This window comes from Leopardus geoffroyi, chromosome A1 (assembly GCF_018350155.1).
Source record: "Leopardus geoffroyi isolate Oge1 chromosome A1, O.geoffroyi_Oge1_pat1.0, whole genome shotgun sequence".
NCBI lineage: Eukaryota > Metazoa > Chordata > Mammalia > Carnivora > Felidae > Leopardus > Leopardus geoffroyi.
Genome location: NC_059326.1, coordinates 144344945 through 144367947, shown reverse-complemented (window position 1 = coordinate 144367947; position 23003 = coordinate 144344945). Strand labels below are relative to the sequence as shown.

Sequence of the window (23003 nt, the reverse complement as noted above, 5' to 3'; positions counted from 1 at the left end):
TCTCAAAAAAATGGATGCTTCAGTTATCAACTACTAAAGAGTACAGAGTAATCAGTTGAACATAATATTCTTGTTCTCACCTGCACTCTTAAGAACAGACTGCTACTTTATTCCAAGTTTTTTTTCAAGGGGATTTTGAATCAGTTACCCTTTATGTTTACCTGACCTGATTCTGTAGGATTTCAAGATTCCTTAATGTTGTTCCATTAATTGTCATGAATTCCATTTCACCAGACAACTGCTTAAAATTCCTGTAAAAGAATGAAACATGAGCCATGATATAAGTGCATAAAGGAATCTGAAAAACTAATTTAGGCACTAAAGATAATTCCAATACCATTATGACAAAAATGAGCTCTTTGACAGAAAATCAAATCAAAAGCAGCAAACGAGTATTCTTTGGGATATTGTCTTTCATTGATGCTGGTGCCATTAAACAGACTGATGCAAAAGGATAGTTGTCTCACACCATAAACAAGCACAGGGAAATAAATGGTACTAACATCTCTTACATTTCCAGGAATAAAACCAAACACAGTCTTTTATCATCAGCAGAGCAGGTGGTGGTATCTTCAGGAAAAGCTATGAAATTAGTTAGAAAAATTTGTGAAAGTATTTAAAAACATCTCTTATTCTTTAGCATGAGGTCATCTTGATAAACCCTTTAACAGCTTTTAATCAACATTCTGATAGGTGCAACAAATGTTATATACTCTGTAATTAACAACACAAATTAATAGGACTAATGATTTAGTGGAGTATAAAACCAAGTGGCAAAAATTACTTCCTTAAGCTCAAAGAATTAACATTTTCCTTATGTCCATACAACTATCCCAAATGAGCTTAAAGTTCAATTAACTTCCAAATAGACTTGAGTATTGAGTTGTGATGATTTTTTTTAATGTTTATTTATTAATTTTGAGACAGTGTGCACAAGCAGGGGAGGGGCAGAAGGGGAAGAGAAAATAATCCCAAGCAGGCTCCGCACTCAACATGGAGCCCAACATGTGGCTCAATCTCATGAACTGTGAGATCATGACCTGAGACAAAATCAAGAACTGGATGCTTGGGGCGCCTGGGTGGTGCAGTCGGTTAAGCGTCCGACTTCAGCCAGGTCACGATCTCGCGGTCCGTGAGTTCGAGCCCCGCGTCGGGCTCTGGGCTGATGGCTCAGAGCCTGGAGCCTGTTTCTGATTCTGTGTCTCCCTCTCTCTCTGCCCCTCCCCCGTTCATGCTCTGTTTCTCTCTGTCCCAAAAATAAATAAACGTTGAAAAAAAAAAAATTAAAAAAAAAAAAAAAAAGAACTGGATGCTTAACCGACTGAGCCACCCAGGCGCCCTCAGCTGTGATGATTAACAAGTGTATGCACAATTCCAATTTTGTCCTTAGCAGTCTTTCATGTTAAAAAGTACATTAATCAATGCATTCCTAATACAGTAATTCAATTCCCTTATGTTTCTATCAACAGCACTTACAGATTTTACAGCTTCTTTTTTTTTTCAATATATGAAATTTATTGTCAAATTGGTTTCCATACAACACCCAGTGCTCATCCCAAAAGGTGCCCTCCTCAATACCCATCACCCAACCTCCCCTCCCTCCCACCCCCCATCAACCCTCAGTTTGTTCTCAGTTTTTAAGAGTCTCTTATGCTTTGGCTCTCTCCCACTCTGATCTCTTTTTTTTTTTTTTCCTTCCCCTCCCCCATGGGTTTCTGTTAAGTTTCTCAGGACCCACATAAGAGTGAAAACACATGGTATCTTTCTTTCTCTGTATGGCTTATTTCACTTAGCAGAACACTCTCCAGTTGCATCCACGTTGCTACAAAGGGCCACATTTCATTCTTTCTCATTGCCACGTAGTACTCCATCGTGTATATAAACCACAATTTCTTTATCCATTCATCAGTTGATGGACATTTAGGCTCTTTCCATAATTTGGCTATTGTTGAGAGTGCCGCTATAAACATTGGGGTACAAGTGCCCCTATGCATCAGTACTCCAGATTTTACAGCTTATTCTTAAAGGCAAGAAAAAATGGCAAGTCACTGAACTATGTGGAGGAAAAGCATGACTGTTTGTATTATAAACCTACTGTACCTCTCATGGCTGTGATAAGATTTAAATACAACCCAGGTTCCTAAGCCAGTTATGGAAAGAAGGTTCCATCCAGGAGTCTAGAACCTAAAATCAGAGCCTGTGCTCAGAGAGATGCCTTCACTTGTAGATGACTCTCCCAACTAAAGCTCCAGAAAAAGAGATGCCTTCACTTGTAGATGACTCTCCCAACTAAAGCTCCAGAAAAAGAAATACCTTACTGCTTATTAGGAATACTGCCTAGTAAGAACTGTCCTTTAGCAGCATGATTTCTCTGACAGGTTTGACATACCTTCTGCGAAAACCTGTTAATGATTTTTAGAAGGAAGAAACTCTAACACTGATTGACAGCAAGTGTGTGTAGCTCTTTCACTCCTTCTTAGAGCATTTAACTTAATTTGCTTTGTATTACAGCAATTACATGTTCTTCTGCTACCCTCATTAATAGATCTAAGTTCCTTGAAGGCAAGAGTTATTTATGTCATACATTTTGCAGCACCTGCTGAGCCTAGCAGAACACAGATGTTCAACAAATGTCTGCCATTTTCTTATGGGAAAACCAGTTTGGCTTGGTTGGTTGGTTTCCTTTGAATAAAGCTCACAAAGGTCCATAAAACACCCAGAGACAATAATAAAATGTAAAACATTATTTTCAGAAACAAACAATTAGGCAGTGATTTACTGGGTAGCTGACAGGTGTTCACACACCTCCATGGTCAAAGATCCAAGTTGGAAGAGTTGATAGCCTGAACTTGAGTTAATATCTAGCCAGTTCCCATGTGTTTGCACAGAAGTCATTTCCTTCCCCTGTTCCTGACAAGTTGATTAACTAGAAGTGATTAACACTTGAGTACCTCCATCAAATACAGACTCTACAGAGATGCTCATCTGGCTTGAAAGACAGACTAATCAAGAACCCATAATCCAACAGCCTTTTCTAAAACATCTCAGCTAGCTGTCTTCATCACCCATGAACACCAGAGCTGTAAGATAAATAAGTGACATTTAAGATCTGTGGACTGTCCAGAAACACTGTTCAGCTAGCTTCACCCTCAACAAGAACTAGTAAACTCAACAGTCCATACCCTGAAGAATGAAGTCTTAGGTTTAGGATTCTGAAAGAATCCCTGTTCCACCAATTAGTTGAGAGTTTTGTCACCTAACTCCAACTAAAAGTGAAATCCTACTCCTACTATGCCTCCAATGAACCTCTGAAGCAAGGCACCGTCAGAACCTTTAAAAAAAAAAAAAAAAAAAAAAGAATTTCATGGAGCTCACAGAGGAGTTTACAGGGCTTAAAAAAATTTTTTTTTAATATTTACTGATTTATTTTGAGGGAGAGAGACAGTAAGCAGGGGAGGGGCAGAGAGAGTGGGAGAGAGAGAATCCCAAGCAGGCTCCATCTCAGCATGGAGCCTAACGTGGGGCCCAATCTTCCCGAACCATGAGATCATGACCTGAGGTGAAACCAAGAGTCAGACGCTTAACTGACTGAGCTACCCAGGTGCCCCTACAGGACTGCTTTTGTGCCCTATTGCTAAAAAGTATCTATATGCATGAGAGAATTGGGTTTGGACTAACACACAGCCTAGTACAAAGAGCACTGGGGGGAGGAGGCTGAGAGTCCTCACCTATATTTTTACTGGATATAATTACTGGATACTCATAATACCAAAATGAACCCAATAAACTGAACAACCAAAGCAACTTAATTTAGCTCACAAAACCAGACCTTTAGAGAAACAGTATATGTTCTTTTATTAATTGGCAGTATTAATGAGTTGTGCATACAGTTTTTTGTTTTGCTTTAGTTTTTTTCCCTTATTGAACAAGTCCCCTAAATTTCAAAGTAGACACAGTGAGAAGCAAGGAGTTTATTTGAAACTGACGTCTGTATTTATTCTAATAAAAGAGATCAACCACTGGGCAATATTAAATTGGAATGATTCCTATGAAACAGTAATTATTAAGCAACATAAAAACCTAATAGGCTTTTGGGTTTCCCATGTTTGTTTGATAATGTATTTTGGAGGTAGGGCTCTTCTTTCCAAATACAAAAGAAATTTCCTCCTGTCAGTGCCTATTTCCACTAGAATTATATATATTTTTGAACTCAGGGTTTTATCTGCCAGCATCCTTAGGAATTCAACATCGATCATCGATAGGATCCTCGATATGAAATAATCAAGCAATTCTAAATTACTTATCCTTTTGGAAAAAGTCAAATTTTATGTGCTTTGAAATGAACCCCATCAACAATGCCTGGCTAGAATTCATGTTGTGTGAACCTGGATAAAAATCCAGGTAAGTAACATGGGAAAATACTTCATTAATATTTCAGACAACAAAAAAAACAAAGGACGCTTCTTTCCCCCTGAAGTTTTATAATGGGAGGAAAATGTCCTTGCTGAAAATTTGCCAGAGTAATTTAAGATTCTGTGTCACCCCTACCCCAGTTTTTTTAAAAAATGAAAACCAATCTTTCTGATTTAGAGGAAGTTAAAGGTACACATATTATCTCAAAGCCCAATCCCTTACAAAGATCCTATTCAAATATAATTTGAAACTTGAAACAAACAAACAAAAACAACCAACCCCACCTATAAAATGGTGGAATAGTGGAAAATAGTTCTCTATGTATAGTTTTCATAGTTCATACATTCACCATGTGTCTAATCTTTTCATTAACTTATTTATTATAAAACTTCAGTTTTATTGTAGAATCACTTCAAGTTGATTTGTAATTAACAAAATGAATATCTTTACATTCCTAAAATATGCCAAGTACATTAGAGAGGAAAATAATAAGAAAGGTATATAAAAGGGCCCCAAGTGATTCTTTAGGATAACACACAGGACACTGAATATAGCCATATTCACAGCTATTAATAATAACAGTGAAAGGACACAAAGCAAAATTAAAAAAAGTTAAAGACACATAAGACAAAGTCTGGAGGAAACTAAGGGCAAGCTTCCAAAAGTCTTCTCCTGGTGGAGTCACACAGGATGTGTTTAATTTCCCCAGCAATGAGTTATGATGATATGTGTGAAATGGCCACCAGAGAAGCACATTAGAGACTCAGCACCTGGGGTTTACACTGGAAGCTGGTCACATAGGCATCTTTTCCCTTACATGTACCAAAATTCCAGCTCCCAGAAACAAGCAAGTAGTTAGCATAAACCAAGTTCTTTTCACAGTTTAGGGAGAGTGAGCCATTCATATCAGAGAACGCTGGAAAATTTCCCAGATGCCAGTTAAGGGTCAAGCTCGCAAGTAGGTCTTTCCAAGTTGTCTCATCAGGTTTGCTGTGTTAACCATTATGTGCACATCTCTCTTTTCAAGTTCTATTTCTCTTCAAGTATATGTGTTATGTTTATTCACTTTAGTGTTCCTTCTAGTTTACTCTTCACTCCTAAATTGATCTTATTCTTTAATACACAGATCATTCTTAAATCCTATCATCTCATTTCAAAGCTTTCCTATTTCTCATTTGTTCTTTCACATCTAGTATCATTTTCTTATCTAGTATCTAGTATCATTGTATTTTGAAGTAGCAAGTTATAGTTTTTATTTCATTTGTGGGCATCTTTCTGGCACACATTCATTTTCTGTAAGGATGCTATGTGGCTCTTTATTCTGTTTCTTCTTACAAACATTTTAAGATTTGAATTTGGTTCTTTTTCTATTTTTAATTTTTAAGTTGGTTATCTTTTTAATGTTTGTTTATTTTTGAGAGAGTCCGAGCACGAGCAGGGGAGGGACAGAGAGAGAGGGAGACACAGAATCTGAAGCAGGCTCCAGGCTCTCAGCTGTCAGTGCAGAGCCCAACAAGGGGTTCGAACTCATGAACCGTGAGATCATGACCTGAGCCGAAATCGGACACTTAACTGATTGAGCCACCCAGCATGCCACTATTTTTATTTTTTAAGTGAAATCATTTTTCTGGAAGTTTTAGAACAGAGGAATCGTTTAGGATAGCTGTGCAATTTCACACATCTCCCTCTTCTGTCGTTAATGTGTGATGTTCAATAATGGCACCTGACTTTTGCTTTCATTCAAAAAGATTAAATGCGTGAGAATTATCCTTTAACCTTAAACAATTAAAAAACTGGACAATTTTATAGTTTTAAAAGACTGTTTTCAGCTATTAGACATCAGACAGCACAGAACCATGGTCCCAGAGACAAGAAAAACAAATGAGGTAAACATTATGAGTGACTTTTTGCAGAGAACAAGAGAACTAGAATTTGTAAGACAGAAAGCCAGAGATGATAGAGATGCACACAGAAAGAGCTCCTAAGATCTGCAAAAGGGTCCGCTCAGGTCTCTGCCCAAGTACTCATCCTTAAATGTGTGGGGGGACCTCCATGAGGTCAAGGAAAGAACCACAAGAAAACACTAGGTCAAACATTGACCAGGGTTTACACAGGGCTTACAATAGTTTGCTCTCTGACCAAGTAGGGTGGAAATACCTCAAAATACCTGGGGCACTGGGTGGAAACCTCAGAAGAGTACTGCTTTAGGAGTGGGAATAAAATAGACGCAGACAAGGATTTCCCAATTTTGGTACTAATAACATTTAAATATATATGTGTATATGTGTTACACGGAGATATAATTCACATACCACACCATTTATTTGGAGTATGCAATTCAATGGTTTTTAAGTATATTAACAGTTAGATTGTGCAACCATCATCATTATGTAATTTCATAATGCATTTGTTAAATGCATTAAGTATTTTATTCTTTTTTTATGCTATTATAAATGAAATTATTTCATTTTTAGATTCTTCAATGCAAGGTTACAGATATACAGTTATACAGGTATACAGTTAATTTGGGTATATTGATCTCATATCCTGCAACCTCATGAACTCATTTTATACGCTTTAATATTTTTTGTGGATTCTTTAGGATTTCTATACAGAATTTCATGTTAACTGCAATAGCAGACAGTTTTACTTCTTCCTGTACAATTTGGATGCCTTTTATTTCATTTTCTTGCCTAATTGCCATGGCTACACTTTCTAGGACAATACTCAATAAAAGTGAGAAAACACTGCCTCTTCCTATTCCTGTGCTTGGGGCGGGGTGGGGTTAGCATTCATTCTTTCTCCCATTAAGTATGATATGAGGTTCTGAGCTTTTCATTCAGCTTGAGGAAGTTCCTTTCTACTTCTACTTTGTTGGATGTTTCTATTCATGAAGGGGAGTTTTAATTGTCTGTTGAGATGATCCTGTAGTTTTTATCTCTTATTATACTGAAACGGTACAGAACGTTAATTTTCCATTTGTTAGACCAAACCTATAGTCCTAGAATAAATCCCATAGTCATGATGTATAATCCTTTATTTTGCTGGATTCCATTTGCTTGTATTTTTTTGAAGATTTTCATGTCCATATTCATGTTGGTCTATAGTTTCTTCTTTTATGGTATCTTTATCTGGTTTTTGGACTGTTGAATTTAGGGCTAAATAAGTATTTTCTACAGAGGAATATCCTGTCCATTTTAGGATATTCAGCCACATCTCTGGTCTCTACCCATTAGAGGTCATTAAAATAATTGTAAAATTCATTTTCACTAGTAAAAGTAAACACTCTACAATTCTGTTATAAGAAGTTTTCTAAGAAAAAGCTGTTACAGTTCACCTGGGGTGGATTTTCTCATTCTTTCCTAAATTTCCAAAAACTATGTGAAGTTCTGACTATACCAATCTTAATAAAAGTCATCTGAAAAGACAAAAGCACTCATTTCCAACATTAACAAAAATGCCAATTCCTTTACAATTTCATCAATTTGGGAATCCAACCTGGGAGTCTGTCATAATGACTAATATCCCTCATACTCTATTTATTCTATTATACTATTTTGCTCTGGACAAAGCTATTTAAACTCTCAAAACAAACTGGAACCTCAAAAAAAAATTTTTTTAATGTTTTTAATGTTTCTTTATTTTTGAGAGAGAGAGACACAGTGTGAGTCGGGGAGGGGCGGAGAGAGAGGGAGACACAAAATCCGAAGCAGGCTCCAGGCTTAAAGCTGTCAACACAGAGCCCAATGTGGGCTCAAACTCACAAACCGCAACATCATGACCTAAGCCGAAGTCGGACACCCAACCGACTCAGCCATCCAGCCACCCTGGGAACCTCCAAATTTAACCTATCTAATAAAACCTCACTTAATCCAATTTTAAGAATACCTAAAATGACATATTTTCTCTCATATCCTAAATTTCTATTGTAAAGGCACAAAATAAATGCATATCAAAATTTTTATGAAATATGCCAGTTTTTATGAAAGCCTTTGCAATACAAGGAAAATAAAAACTTCCCCATTAACACAGCTCTTGAAGTAAATATAATAGTATCTTATGCTGCTGAACTGTTTTTTAAATTTTTTGTAAATGTTTATTTAATTTTGAAAGAGAATGAGAGTGTGAGTGAGGGAGGGACAGAAAGAGGTAGACACAGAATCCAAAGCAGGCTCCAGGTTCTGAGCTGTCAGCACAGAGCCCAACCCAGGGCTCGAACCCATGAACTGTGGGATCATGACCTGAGCTGGGATCGGACGCTTAACTGACTGCGCCACCCAGGCGTCCCCCATTATGCTGCTGAACTTTTAAAGTAATATAACTGGGGGCGCCTGGGTGGCGCAGTCGGTTAAGCATCCGACTTCAGCCAGGTCACGATCTCGCAGTCCGTGAGTTCGAGCCCCGCGTCAGGCTCTGGGCTGATGGCTCAGAGCCTGGAGCCTGTTTCCGATTCTGTGTCTCCCTCTCTCTCTCTGCCCCTCCCCCGTTCATGCTCTGTCTCTCTCTGTCCCAAAAATAAATAAATGTTGAAAAAAAAATTAAAAAAAAAAAATAATAAAAAATAAAATAAAGTAATATAACTGAATTCCCAATACACAAGAACATTCATGTTTTCCAAAGTAATTACCTTGAGAGGTTACATTCTTTTTCCAAAATGTAAGTGTGGAATCACTCTTCTGGAATTATCTTCAAAGTTCAATCACATGCCATCTATATAACATCATCATTCATATTTCACATTTAAGCAAAACAACAGTACCAGTTTGCCAATGACATTTTGGCAATTTCCAATCAAAACCACACTCACAGGATGAATTCCTTCCTTCTTTCTTTTTCTTCCATTAATCCTGTATTTACTGATTGCCTGCTTGGTGCTGGACATATTCTGAGTGATAGAAATTTATACCATATGAGGGCTTAACATTCTGGATCTCCATTTTTCTTGTTTTTGGCTCTATGGCATTGAGAGGAGGGGATCACCCAACTACCAGATTAGACACATACTAAGTCATCAGCAGATTCAGTTTCCTGACCAAGGCCCAACACCACCACCAAATACAAAATGAGAAGAGTTCAGCTTCATGTAATTTATCAAGTTAGATGATTTAAAAATAAACTAATTTAACTTCAATATAAATAAACATGTTTTACTATTTAGTATTATTCTTACTTTGACTTAAAACTAAAGAGGACATGATAATGTTTTAGACCCAAATATATCTACTTCTAAATACATCAGAGCCTGACTTAATTTAATTTAATTTAAATTTAATTTAATTTTAAAAAGGCACAGAGGGGTGCCCGGGTGGCTCAGCTGGTTAAGCGTCTGACTCCGGCTCAGGTCATGATCCCATGGTTCGTGGGTTTGAGCCCCGGGTTGGGCTCTGTGCTGACAGCTCAGAGCCTGGAGCCCACTTCAGATTCTGTGTCTCCCCGTTTCTTGCCCTTCTCTTGCTCATGCTCTGTCTCCCTCTGTCTCAAAAATAAATGAAAACATTAAAAAAAAATTTTTAATAAATAAATAAATAGAAAGGCAGGGAGGTGGTGGCTGGGTGGCTCAGTCAGTTTAGCGTCCCACTTCGGCTCAGGTCATGATCTCACGGTTCTTGAGTTCGAGCCCTGAGTTGGACTCTGTGCTGACAGCCGAGAGCCTGGAGCCTGCTTCGGATTCTGTGTCTCCCTCTCTCTCTGCCCCTCCCTTTTTCATCCTCTGTCTCTCTCTCTCTCTCAAAAATAAATAATAAACATTAAAAAAACTGTTTTTAAAGTCAGTTTCTTTATTCCAAAATTAATACTTCATTGCTTGGTGATATAGGAATAGAAACAAGTCTTAATAGGCAAGTTATCAGTCACTAATTCTACCTCATTTAGAGGGGCTCTCTATCTTGAGGAAGTCAAATGGTAGGTAGTTTGCCATCCTTTCATTACAGGGATCCAGCACAGTCAACCGTATGGATCAATCTCTGCCATAAGTCTCCTATCACTGGAGCTTAATGTGGAACCCAATGAGGTGTTAATACCAGGCTCATACTCTTTAACAAAACAGTTCAGCCATAGTAAAAGATATACAGATTAATAATACAGTACTCAGGTTAAAAAATAAAACACCGGGGCGCCTGGGTGGCGCAGTCGGTTAAGCGTCCGACTTCAGCCAGGTCACGATCTCGCGGTCCGTGAGTTCGAGCCCCGCGTCAGGCTCTGGGCTGATGGCTCAGAGCCTGGAGCCTGTTTCCGATTCTGTGTCTCCCTCTCTCTCTGCCCCTCCCCCGTTCATGCTCTGTCTCTCTCTGTCCCAAAAATAAATAAACGTTGAAAAAAAAAAAAATTTTTAAAAAAATAAAAATAAAAAAAAAAAAATAAAACACCAATTAGAACTCCCCTGTGCCATTTCCCCCACCAACCTTTATTGCTTCCCCTCCTTCCCCAAGAGAAGAAGAAATCACTCTTCTGAAGTTGTTGTTCATCACTTCCATGTATGTCTTTGTACCTTCCCTATATACCTGTGTATACTTTTTAATTTTTTTTTTTTTTTTTTGAGAGAGAGAATGAGTGCATGCACAAGCAGAGGAGGAGCAGAGAGACATGGAGAGAGAGAATCCCAAGCGGGAAGCCTGATGTGCAGCTCGATCTCACAAATGGTGAGATCGTGATCTGAGCCGAAATCAAGTCAGATGCTTAACCGACTGAGCCACGCAGGCACCCCATACACATGCATGTATTCTTAACTAATATTCCTAAGCACTACTTCAGTTGTGACTTTTTTACATGTTTCTAACTTCATATAATAGTATGTAATATATGTCCTTCAGCAATTTGATTTTTGGCTCAATATAATGGTAACACAATTTTTTGAAAACTGGTATGTGTAACTCCAGTCCATTTATTTTCATTGCTGTGTAACACCACACTGCATGAATATAACATAATAAATCCACTCTCCTGTTGATGGACATTTAGACTGATTTTAAAAAGGACAAAACGCTTTCAGAGAAATGATATTCTGTTCTATCCTAAATACTACGTAGAACACACACCAAAAAAAGACATTACAAAAAGATTCCCAAGGGACATGCCTTTCTCCCATCCTCCCCAACAACCAAATCAGGACGACCTCTTTGTACCCGACTTCATACTCGGCCATTTTATTGAGGTAGCTCCTATTTGCCCACCCACCTCTGCAGAACAGGAAGAAGCTTACTTATCAAGGATCAAAATGATAAAGGGGGGGCGCCTGGGTGGCGCAGTCAGTTAAGCGTCCGACTTCAGCCAGGTCACGATCTCGCGGTCCGTGAGTTCGAGCCCCGAGTCGGGCTCTGGGCTGATGGCTCAGAACCTGGAGCCTGTTTCCGATTCTGTGTCTCCCTCTCTCTCTGCCCCTCCCCCGTTCATGCTCTGTCTCTCTCTGTCCCAAAAATAAATAAACGTTGAAAAAAAAAAAAAATGATAAAGGGTAATTATTCACAAAGCCAAAAACAAGGGGCTGCTGAAAGTGAAATACAGAAAGGCAAGAAAATGATCCCACTACCTTTTTTTATTCCACTGGTTTTTAGACTACTATCTTCCTAGCATGTCAACTGCCAGTTTTTAAATCTCTGAACTCTACAAAGTTAATCACTCTTCTAAAAAGCTATGTTAGTATCTATCCTCTTTATCTCCAACTTTATGATCTATGGAGAACTGAAACTAAGAATAAGAAAGGCAGTGAAGTTTTATGAATGTTTTTTAATACCACTTCTTAATTCTACTTATACTACTTACCAATTAACTGTGCTTTAGAATTCAGTATATTAAAAAGCTACATGAATACAAATTGACAAAATTCTTATAGATATTTTTATATTAATTAATATGTTTCACCAATAGTACCCATATAGGTCATCCTTGCCCCTAAACAGAATATTCTATCAATAGTAGCTGAACTTCTCTGAGTACCACACTTACCAAATTCAATTTAAGAAATACTTTTATACACTGAAATACGGAGAGACTGAATCACACTCTAAAGCTGGACGTATTATGGTTTAATGACGACATACAGTAGAAAACAGAAGATGACTTTTTGTCAGTCAATAATCAAAGAAAAGTCAATAATGTAAAACTTCCCAGATGCTCTTACTTCCAAATGAATCCACATGAACTTCAAGCCAAAAGAATTTTAAAAAGGAATTTTTCTTAAAGAAAATGTTTTTAATAAAACTCTACCCCCTTTGTTTTTTTGTTTTGTTTTGTTCTGTTTTAAAAACTACTTACTTGGGTTTGGAAAGCACCTTTTCCAAGTTAAATTCTTTGAGGTATCTTATTATAGCAGCCAAAGAGCAAATCACAGTCTTCTCCAAGTTAATGATTCCAGAAAAACTTTGAGAACCTAAAAAAAAAACAGAATATAGACTTTCATTAAAATTATTGTTCACCATTGTTAGAAATAAACTTTAAGTTAAGTGAAATTCAGCTTATGGTTATTGAAATGATAATTTAGACAATACTTCCTAAAACTGCCCTTTGGAAAAATGTTAGAAGATTACAAATACCTAGGTCATGGAAAAACAGGCATTTGGATAGTGAAATAAGCCTTTTCTGGAGAGCAACTGAGCAATTGAGCAACTTTTTCAAAATATTAAAATGCCCATCCCCTTTGACCCAGAAATACTCTAAAATGCATGTCAGAGATGTATTTACAAGGAAGTGAGCTGAAAAATCTTTTGTAATAGTGAAATCTAGAGACAACTTAACTGAACATCAATAAGGTAATAGTTAAATAAATTTTGATAAGTCCAGATTATTATGCATCTACCAATAAGAATGACTTACAACTATCTATAAAGGCACAGAAAACTATCCATAATATATTGCTGAGTGAAGGGGGGAAAAGTTGTACAATTATTCTCATCTCTCAGCAGGAATACTGCTTGCCATCTGGTCTCCCAGCTTCATCCCTGTGCCTTACAGGGTATTATTCTCAACAGAGCAGCCAAAAGAATCCTTTTTAAAATGTACAGCAGACCATTAGACTCCTTTGCTTATAAAAATCCTCCAACATGAGAGAAGCAGCTCAACCCCTTACAGAGGTCTGGAGGTGAATAACGCCCCACAACTTGCCTTCCACCTCCTTTATTCTCTTCCTTAATTACTCTGTTCTAGCACCCAGGCTCCGTCTTATTCCTTAAACATAACGGGTACCTGAGATATGCTGTACTTACTGTTGTCCCTGCCTGAAACACTGTTCCTTCACATGTCCATATGGCTTTACCCCTAAACTCCTTCAATCCTTGCTCAAATCTTTGTTTAAGTGCCATTTTCTCAGTAAGGCCTTACTTCATCACCCTATTCAAGTTCACCCTCCTCCATGCCTTATTTTCTTTGTTAACACTTATCACCTTCAAACACACTAACTTAATTTATTGTACGTATCCGCCCTTAGAATGTGAACTCCAGAAGGGCAGGAATTTTTGTCTGTTTTATTCCTTATTGTATGTGTGATGCTTCACAAAATAGGCCATCAATAAAAATTAGTTAAAAGAATAAATCCAGGTTAGATTAAATATACAGAATTATGCACATATAGTTATATGTGTCGATTTGTACATAGAAAAATTCTTAAAGATTTGAGGGGAGGGACTTTTACTTTTTTCTTTATGCACAACTATGTTTGGACTTTTTTTCCAATAGCCATTTGCTACTTTCAGAAATAAAAAAAATTACAAAATATCCTCTACAAATCAGTAATACCAAATACATTCATTCCAATTGTGGCTTTTTATAAAACCAAGGTATAAATAAAGAGTTAACGAAACTCTTCCACCTTCTGAGAATTTCATCTTTTAACTTTCCATCTCTAGTCCCCAGGATATCTGATAAATTAGATGACGTGCCAGTGTGTTCTGAGGTAACACTGCATGTGGTTAAGAAAGACCTGAAACCAGTAAATGACACCTGGACTAAGAAGAATTACTGATTCTACAATTTGGGTCTTCTCTGAGTATACTGACTCCGAAGTTGGCACTGTATGAGGCTTCTAAACCTGGGCAGATCCTGATGAGTGTCTCCTGACTCTGCAGCTGAGCTGTCACTCGGAGAGATGGGACAAGTAGCACGACTTCAGCCTTCAGTGATCCTATGCACTGCTATAAACCCTGTACGGGGCTATTCCCACTAAGAGGAGCAAGTGCCCCATTAGCAAGCTGGGTTTCCTCTCCCCCACCCTTCCAAGTGAATCTGATGCCAAAAGTGGCTTATGGTAGGCCTGGGACTTAGTCCTGTCTTTACTTGAGCATAAGACAACAATCCCTTGTGATAATACAGACTGTGTCAGAAGTGGGTTACCCTCACAGACACTCAATTCAATCTGGCACCAAGAGATTAAAGGAGATGGGCAGAGAAATGCTAACAAGACACTGGTGCCTGTAGGAGGGCCAAGGGGAGACTGGTCTATCTATGGTCTAATGGTAACAGTCCTACAGCATGTGATAGGATATAAAAATGAACCTTAACAGAAGTTGGACTAGCAGGAAGGAGAGGTACAGACCAAATCAAGCAATGATACCTGGCAAGGACAGGTGAATTAAACAAATAATGGTTACTTAACATATTAAGACCCTGTCATTAATGTTCTGGTATTTAAATTCTGGCAATCAATCTAACAAAACACTAGCCTTTATCAGGAGATTTAACCAAATACTCTGCGAAACTGCAAGGAACATAACGGGCTAATTTTTAAGAGAAGCAAAAAGGAAGGGTGATCAGTAATACCTTACACTCCAATCAATCTGTCAAAAACGTGAAGTTACTAAACAGTCATAACTACAAAGGAAGAAGCTGCAGGGGGTGTTTTGATGAGTGCAAGAACAGTGAACACCTGCCTCTACTCTTGCCAGTTATTTCGCAGTAACTGCCTAGTTTTCATTAAGTTGAAAATCAAACTCGCACCTTTATCCAAATCTCAACTCAGTTGTATTTGAGGACATTAAGGCTAACACATATACAATATTTACCTTGGATGTCAACTACATCTTTTGCATAAAACTCTGTAACTGCCTGGAAAGCATGGCTGTATTCAAAATACACGTTATCCATCCTTTCTACTCGAATTCTGTCATCCCGCACACTGAAAGAAAAAAATGAAAACTTCAAAGATAATTATTCGTAATTGGAACGATCTGTATTTAGGCCTTGGCCTGACCAAAAAAAGAAATTCATTCTTTATTCCTTCCTAAGTTGAAAAAAAGAGAAAGATCTAAAATTTCCCTGTTAAAAGGTCTCATTTCATAAAATATAATTACCACTTTTACCACTGGTATTTTATATCAAGTAGTACACTGGGATTATCAAGAACCCATTGAATTTGAGGTCAATTACTTTAATAAATACAAAAGGGAGAAAAATGGAAAAGCATCATTTTAATTTAATTGCACCATTTGTTTAAATACTCTACCAATTAAATACATCATCAAGTAATTCTTTCTCTGAAATGGCATCTTTGTCTGGTTGGCTTTTTGCTAAGTCTGTTTCTACCACACTCACCATTCAAACACAGTAAATTCTCCCTAGGTCAACTATGTCTTCATTTAAAGTGCTTCTATGGTCTCTGTAAAATTCTGTGCACGCATGCGTGTCTAAGATTATGTGAATACATAAAACCATATCATCCATGCTGACTAGTACATTTTCTTTCTCATCTTCTGTGGCACAGAGCTCCCCATTCCCCCCCTCCTCCCCTTGTCACCTCACTACCAACCAATGTTAACAGCCTAGAGTGAAACTTAATCTTATTTCATGTTCATATACTCAAACACAAGCATATATCATATACATTCATACTCAAACGTGTCCTTGTTTTATAAAAATGGGATGACTTCACACTAGCTCTGTGTATTATTTCATAAGCAGTAAATCTTGGAAATTTCTCCACATAAAGTGACCTAGCAACAGCTAATTGTTTGTAATGCCTGAAAAATACTTCATAGTATGTAAAAGTCATAACTTATTCACCGATTTCTTTTATTATTGGATATTCACTTGATGTTAACATTTGTCACATGTTGCTTTAGAACATTTTATCTAAAATGGTGCAGCCGCTCTGGAAAACAGTGTGGAGGTTCCTCAAAAAATTAAAAGTAGATCTATCCTATGACCCAGCAATAGCACTGCTAAAAACGTACCCAAGAGATACAGGAGTGCTAATGCATAGGGGTACTTGTACCCCAATGTTTATAGCAGCACTTTCAACAATAGCCAAATGATGGAAAGAGCCTAAATGTCCATCAACTAATGAATGGATAAAGAAGATGTGGTTTATATATACAATGGAATACTACTTGGCAATGAGAAAGAATGAAATATGGCCCTTTGCAGCAATGTGGATGGAACTGGAGAGTGTTATGCTAAGTGAAATAAGTCAGGCAGAGAGAGACAGATACCATTATGTTTTCACTCATATGTGGATCCTGGAAAACTCAACAGAAGACCAGGGAGGAAGGGGAAGGGGGAAAAAGAAAGTTACAGAGAGGGAAGGAGGCAAACCATAGGAGACTCTTAAATACTGAGAACTGAGGGTTGATGGGGGGTGGGGAAGAGGGGAAATGGGTGACAGGCATTGAGGAAGGCACTGTTGGGATGGTGTTGTATGAAGACCAATTTGACAATAAATTAAATATTAAAAAATACATAAAATAAAATAGAAAATAAAACAGAAAAAAAAACAAAAAATAAAAAATAATAAAAATAATAAAATAAAAATAAAAATTTAAGTAATAAAAAAATGTAAATTCACATTGATGGGTATGTCAAAGGGGCACCAGGAGTCAATTGAAAGAACTACCAATGGCCAAAGCTGAAATATTTGAGCAGCTTAATAAATAATGTACTATAAGATTTTAGCCCAAAGTATAAAATAAATATTCCATGAGTCCAATAGATAAATAAATAAATAAATAAATAAATAAATAAATAAATAAATAAAACACCCATTTTGACTTTAAAAAAAATAAGAAAACACTACGTTAAATAAATAAGCAAACAAACAGCACACACTCCTCCTCAGTCACATTCATCTCACTACCATCTGAAAAAGTAAACACTATCTTTAATTTGGTGTATATTAGTACCACATAGGTTTTTAGACTTTGCAATATACCTTAGCATCTTTATACAATATGTTGTTTTATTTCATGTGGTAAATTTTACTTAAGTGGTACTTTATTTCACCTATCCTTCTATAAATTGCTTTTACATTCAGCATTATAAAATTTATACATGAAGCCAGATAAATCTCTCTTAATTTTTAACTACTTCTAAGTATTCCATTATTTCTTATATTTTCTAGTGAATTTTTAAGGTTTGCTTTTCAAATTAAGTTCACCTGAATTTATTTGGGGGGATGGTATAAAGTTAGAAACACAGTTTGATTTTCCATATGATCGTTCATTAATGTTCAAAGCACTGTTTATAAAACATTCTGTCTTTTTCTACTACTTCATAATGTTGCATCCAATATATATCCTATTTCTATATACGTGTGACCCTGTTACTGGCTTCTCTATCCTGTTCCACCATTCTTTTTATATATCTCTGTATCAGGACCACAGTACATTTATTTCCATGGCGTGGTATCAGTATCTGTGGCACGGCCCCTAGACCTTGCTTTTCAAGATTGCCTTGACTACTCATAGGCCTCTGATTTTCTTTATAAACTTCAGGTTCATCTTGCCAAGTTTCACAAAAACCTTATTAGGATTTTGAATGGATACACAATGAATTAATTTAGAAGTATCTTAACAAATCGAGATATCCCACTGTTAAAGACAGTACAATTTCTCTATCTCTTTTATACATAATAATGTTATGTAATTTTCTCCATGTTTTATATTCTTTGGTTGTGCTCCTAGGTATATTACAGATTAATACTACTGTGAAGGGAAACATATTTACTAGAGAGCTATGATGGTATACAAAACCTATCAATTTTTGTACATAGTAACTACTGAATACTCCAATTTATTTTCTTGTATTGTCTATGTATGCATCAATATCACCTGGAAAAAAAATGTTTTTTTTTTAGTCTCTCCCTTATAATTTCTAATCTTCTTTTCTTTTTCCTATCGCATTACACTACTGGCTAAGACCTTCAGGCTGTGTTGAACAAAGGTAATGCTAACACGCATCCTTTGTCTTCTTGCTGACAATAATAGGAATCCTTCTAACGTTTCACTCTTAAGTACAATACTTGCTACAAGTTTTTGAATAAATGACTTATTGGCTTAAGATTTGGTAAGTTTCCCAGTTTTGGGAAAAAATGTTTCATCATAAAGGATTATTGAGTCTTAACCTAATGCTCTTTCTACAGGTGTTAAAATAATCACATGGCTTATCTCACTTAATTTCTTAATATATTATTCATATTTTCTAATGCTGAATAATCCTTGTCATGATGTTCTGTGCTACTTAAGTAAAGTTATAAACCTGATTTCTTACTGGGTTTTTTTTCCCCCAGAAAATCTGTGCCAGCATACCTAGCTCCAAAAGCTTTTTCTGTTCTACTACAAGACTAGGCAAGCATAAGCTGATCCAGGAAGAAATCTAAGAGGGAGGATTTTCTCCCATCTGTGGTGCTGAAGAAGGATTTTTTTCACCTTAATCCACTGGATAGAGAGTATCAGACTAACTTTAACAAATCTCTTATCAATTTTTATCTTCCTGTAGACTCCCTTAATACCTGGATTTTTAGAAGCCTGTAGTAAAGGTATTATTTAGGAACTCAAAAAACAGTGAATGACCTTACATGAGCTCCACAGTGATTTTGCACAAATTCCTAGAATGAATGCAAGAGGCAGCTGGTTACTCAATTACTGTTCTAATTAACGTTTTGTTTGATAAGCAGATAAGGATTTAGAAACCCATTAAATTTGATAAAAATGGACTTGTTAGTTATCCTTGAGGCTTTCATGGAAGCATTACAAGAGTGTTAAATTCATCATTCTGCAATCTGTATATTGAACATCTTCATGCAAACATTTTTCCACAAACTGGTTGGAGTTATAAAATCTGTTTTGTCAGATTTCTTAATTGAAGAAAGTTATGGTAAATTTAAATCACTATCTTTGAAACAAATGTCTACTTTAAACACTGTATACATAATGAGTAATATCCAACCAGAATTTTGTCAAACTAGATTTTAGTAAAACTTCTACATTAAGCACAGAACTGTTGATCTGGATGTCCTCAAACTACAGTCTGTGGAATACCTGCATGAAAATCACCTGCAACACACATTAAAGGCACAGATCCCATACTCCAAACGTATTGGATCTGAATTCAGCAGGAAGTTAGGGGAGAAGGGGTATTTTCATTTTCAACAGAGTTTTCAGGATGATTCACAGGCAATCTGCAGACTGGAAACAGTCATCTACATGAGCCACACTGGCAGTCACTGCAAGACGAGAACACAAAGAGGAAGTGTAAATCTTTTCCAACAACAGTCTAGGTTTCAGCTGCTCTTTTACAGGTGGGTAGTAAGTATCTTTCCACGAAAAAAATTTTAAAGAAATAAACTATGGTCATGTAACTGACCTGAGTCTAAAAAATTATAAAGACACTCTCTCTTTCCCATCCTTTACAGAAGCTGTTTGTGGCAGGGCATAAGCCTCCTGAATGGAAAGGAAGCTAAATAGAGGCTGTGCTCCTCCCTGGGCCCAGGGTGGTGACTCCCCTTCTATGCTGGATCGGAGGACTATGGTCAAAATAGCAGTCTCAGTCATTACATGGGGTATGCCAAGCTGGACTGTTTTAAGATTTCTAATTAAAAAAAAATCCTTTTCATATGCAACATGCCTCTCTGTTGCCAAATGTATTGTTTTTGAAAAATTAAATGGTGATAAAACTCTCAATGAGTGTGGAACCCACACTAAAAAAAAAAAAAGTAACTTCGGACCCAATAATATCTTTTAATGTCAACTTGAACATAAAACTGATGACTCTCTGGTGTTGAATAATAGACCACCTACAAAGATCTTGATCTAATGTTCAACTGTGACCAAACAAATGTCAGCTTACCAATTTTATGATCTATGCTAACTTTAGAAACTATAATTTTTATAGACAAAAAGAGCCTTGTTAAAGGCTGACAATCTGCTATAGGAAAACTCACAAAGCCTCTACTGACAGTATTCTTACTGATAATAAAAATACTGATGGAGTTCCAAGCATCCTGGCTGAATGATTAATTCTCTCCTCTGAGGATAGCATGTAACACAGATCCAGAATGAATAAAACAGACCATGTAACAGAGTTACGATGTCTCTGTATGAGAATTAGTATGAAATTCATTAGTCTTATCACCATTTATAGTAGGGAACTATAGGAAGGCTAAGGACATTATGTGAAATTAAAATTATAAAGACAACCACTAGCCCTAACAAATATCAGAATCATCCCACAAAAACAAGGACAATAGGCCACATGGTGGAAGTCTTTAAAATATACAAAAATAGAGTAAAAACCTAATATCAAATATATCTGCCAAAACAACAAATGTAAATAGGATGAACTCACTTATTAAAATAGAAGTGATCTCAGATTGGATTACAAAGGGGAAAAAAAATTCAGGAGTAAAACTTACAAGAAAGTAATTCAGAAAGGTTAAAAATAAAGGGATCACCGGAAAAAACTTGCCTAGATGAATAGACTAGTCAAATGCAAATTAAAAAGAAAACATGGGACAAGACTTTATTATCAGGCAAGACAGAATTCAGGACAAAAAGCACTAAATAAGACAAAGACAGGTGCTCCATACTGACAAAAAGGAGATGAAAGAAAGACTTTTCACCCCATTATCTTTCAAATTCTTTTAGATTTTTGAGCCACTAGAATATACTACCTCTTCAAAAAATAAAACTGTTGATTAGAAAAGCGAAAGAAAAGGAAAGAATGGATTACAGAATTTATACAGAAACTCCCAGAAGATGTTCATCCGCTTCCCTGGACTTGAACCCTGGAGTCTGAATCCAGGGACAGAGTCGCTGGAGCCATCCTGCCACCTTGTGGAACATGAGAGGAAGGTGAACACAAGGAGGTGAGACAAAGGAGAAGAGCTCCTAAATGCAGCCAGGCCTGATTCTAGCCTACTTTCAAGCTTTTCACTTATACGTGCTGATATGTTCACATTCAACTTTAAAAATTTTTGTAAGAACTCACTACAAAATAAGAGATTTCAAACTGAGAAACGGAATCTTTTGCTACTCAGAGAAGGAAGTAGACACTATAACACAGCTTCTAAGAAAGTTGGCAAGTTCTACCCAAGTCCACATGGCCAACAGTGAACTGAGGCAAGGAAGACCTAAAGTTTGATTTTACCTGGTTAAGTCTGCTTTAGATCAAACCAACAGGCAGGCAGAGTACCTGGAGATTCTGGAGACTAGAAGGACCCTCCTTCCAGCCTTCCTCACCAAGCGGAGGAGATAGAATCTTAGCCAAGGTGCCACTGGGGACTAAAAACTAAAAGCAGATTTAGATCCTCTGCTGGATTAGAGAGTGGAAGTAAACACACCAGGCCCACCCACAAAGGACAGGCCTGATGGGGAATAGAAGGGAGGACTGAGAAGTTCCTCACTCACTATGCAAGCTCCATGAGGCCTCAGGACAGAGGGCCAAACCCCAGGAACTATTCAAGGCCAGCATGCAGGGCTGCTGTGATCTTCGAAAGAAGAGGTAAGTTTTACATTAATGTAAGAAGTCTGTACTAAGAAAATTCATGTCTTTCTAAAACTTTCTCTAGCTTTCTCTAAACTTTTGGTTTTACTTTTTCTTCTTCTATAGTGATTGCTACTTATTTTGTTGTTGTTGTTAAGGTAAAGATGCATCACAAAAATCTCCAATCTGGGGTGCCTGGGTGGCTCAGTCAGTTGAGCATGCAACTCTTGATTTCGGGTCAGGTCATGATCACAATCTCATGGTCATGAGATGGAAAGCCACTCAGCACTGAGCTGCTTAGGATTCTCTCTCTCTCTCTCTCTCTCTCTCTCTCTCTCGCTCCCCTTCCCCTACTCGGGTGTGATCTCTCTCTCAAAATGAATAAATGAACTTTAAAAAAATAAATAAAATAAAATGAATTTTAAAAATACATACATTAAAAAAATCTCCAATCTGTCTTGGCAAACCTGACATGAAACTACTTCTCTGCAATGAAGTGAGGAAAATAAGAGGATTACAATACTCGAACTTGGGAAACCGAAGGGAAAGGGAAAACGTGAAGGGGAGGAAATGGAGGCAGAAAAAGCCCAAGGGCCTCAAGAAGCCAGTCATTTCTGCCCAGGGTCATGACCTTCCAGCTTTTCTTCCCTGACCCTGGAAATCTCTTACAATGAATTCTCTTCAACAACATTTTAAAACCTCCATCCTTTCTTAACTGTCTGCCCAACAATCTCCACAGACCATACCCCAGACCTCTGTGCACATTCTTATTTAAAAGTTGGGCCAAGACTCACCTTCTCTAAGACGCTTTCCCAGAAGAAGAACCACATGCTAGGAAGGCGTGTGCTTTCTACTAGACACGTGGGACTGTGGTTTGTAAAGTAATAGCTTTAGAAATAAAGCTACCTTGT

General features: G+C 37.1%; 1 protein-coding gene across 5 annotated transcripts in view; it reads right to left on the bottom strand.

Moving 5' to 3' along the window:
- The window catches only part of MSH3 (mutS homolog 3), a 195721-nt gene that overhangs the window by 123931 nt on the left and 48787 nt on the right, over positions 1-23003 (bottom strand). For all 5 annotated transcript variants that reach the window (XR_006716774.1, XR_006716773.1, XM_045496991.1 and 2 more), the window contains exons 9-11: positions 15402-15514; positions 12664-12778; positions 167-251 (exon numbers count right to left, since the gene is read on the bottom strand). Coding sequence is in view for 3 of the 5 variants with exons in the window: in XM_045496991.1 (XP_045352947.1) it covers positions 167-251; positions 12664-12778; positions 15402-15514 (313 nt within the window). In the remaining 2 variants the exon portion in view is untranslated. The remainder of the gene's footprint in view (positions 1-166; positions 252-12663; positions 12779-15401; positions 15515-23003) is intronic.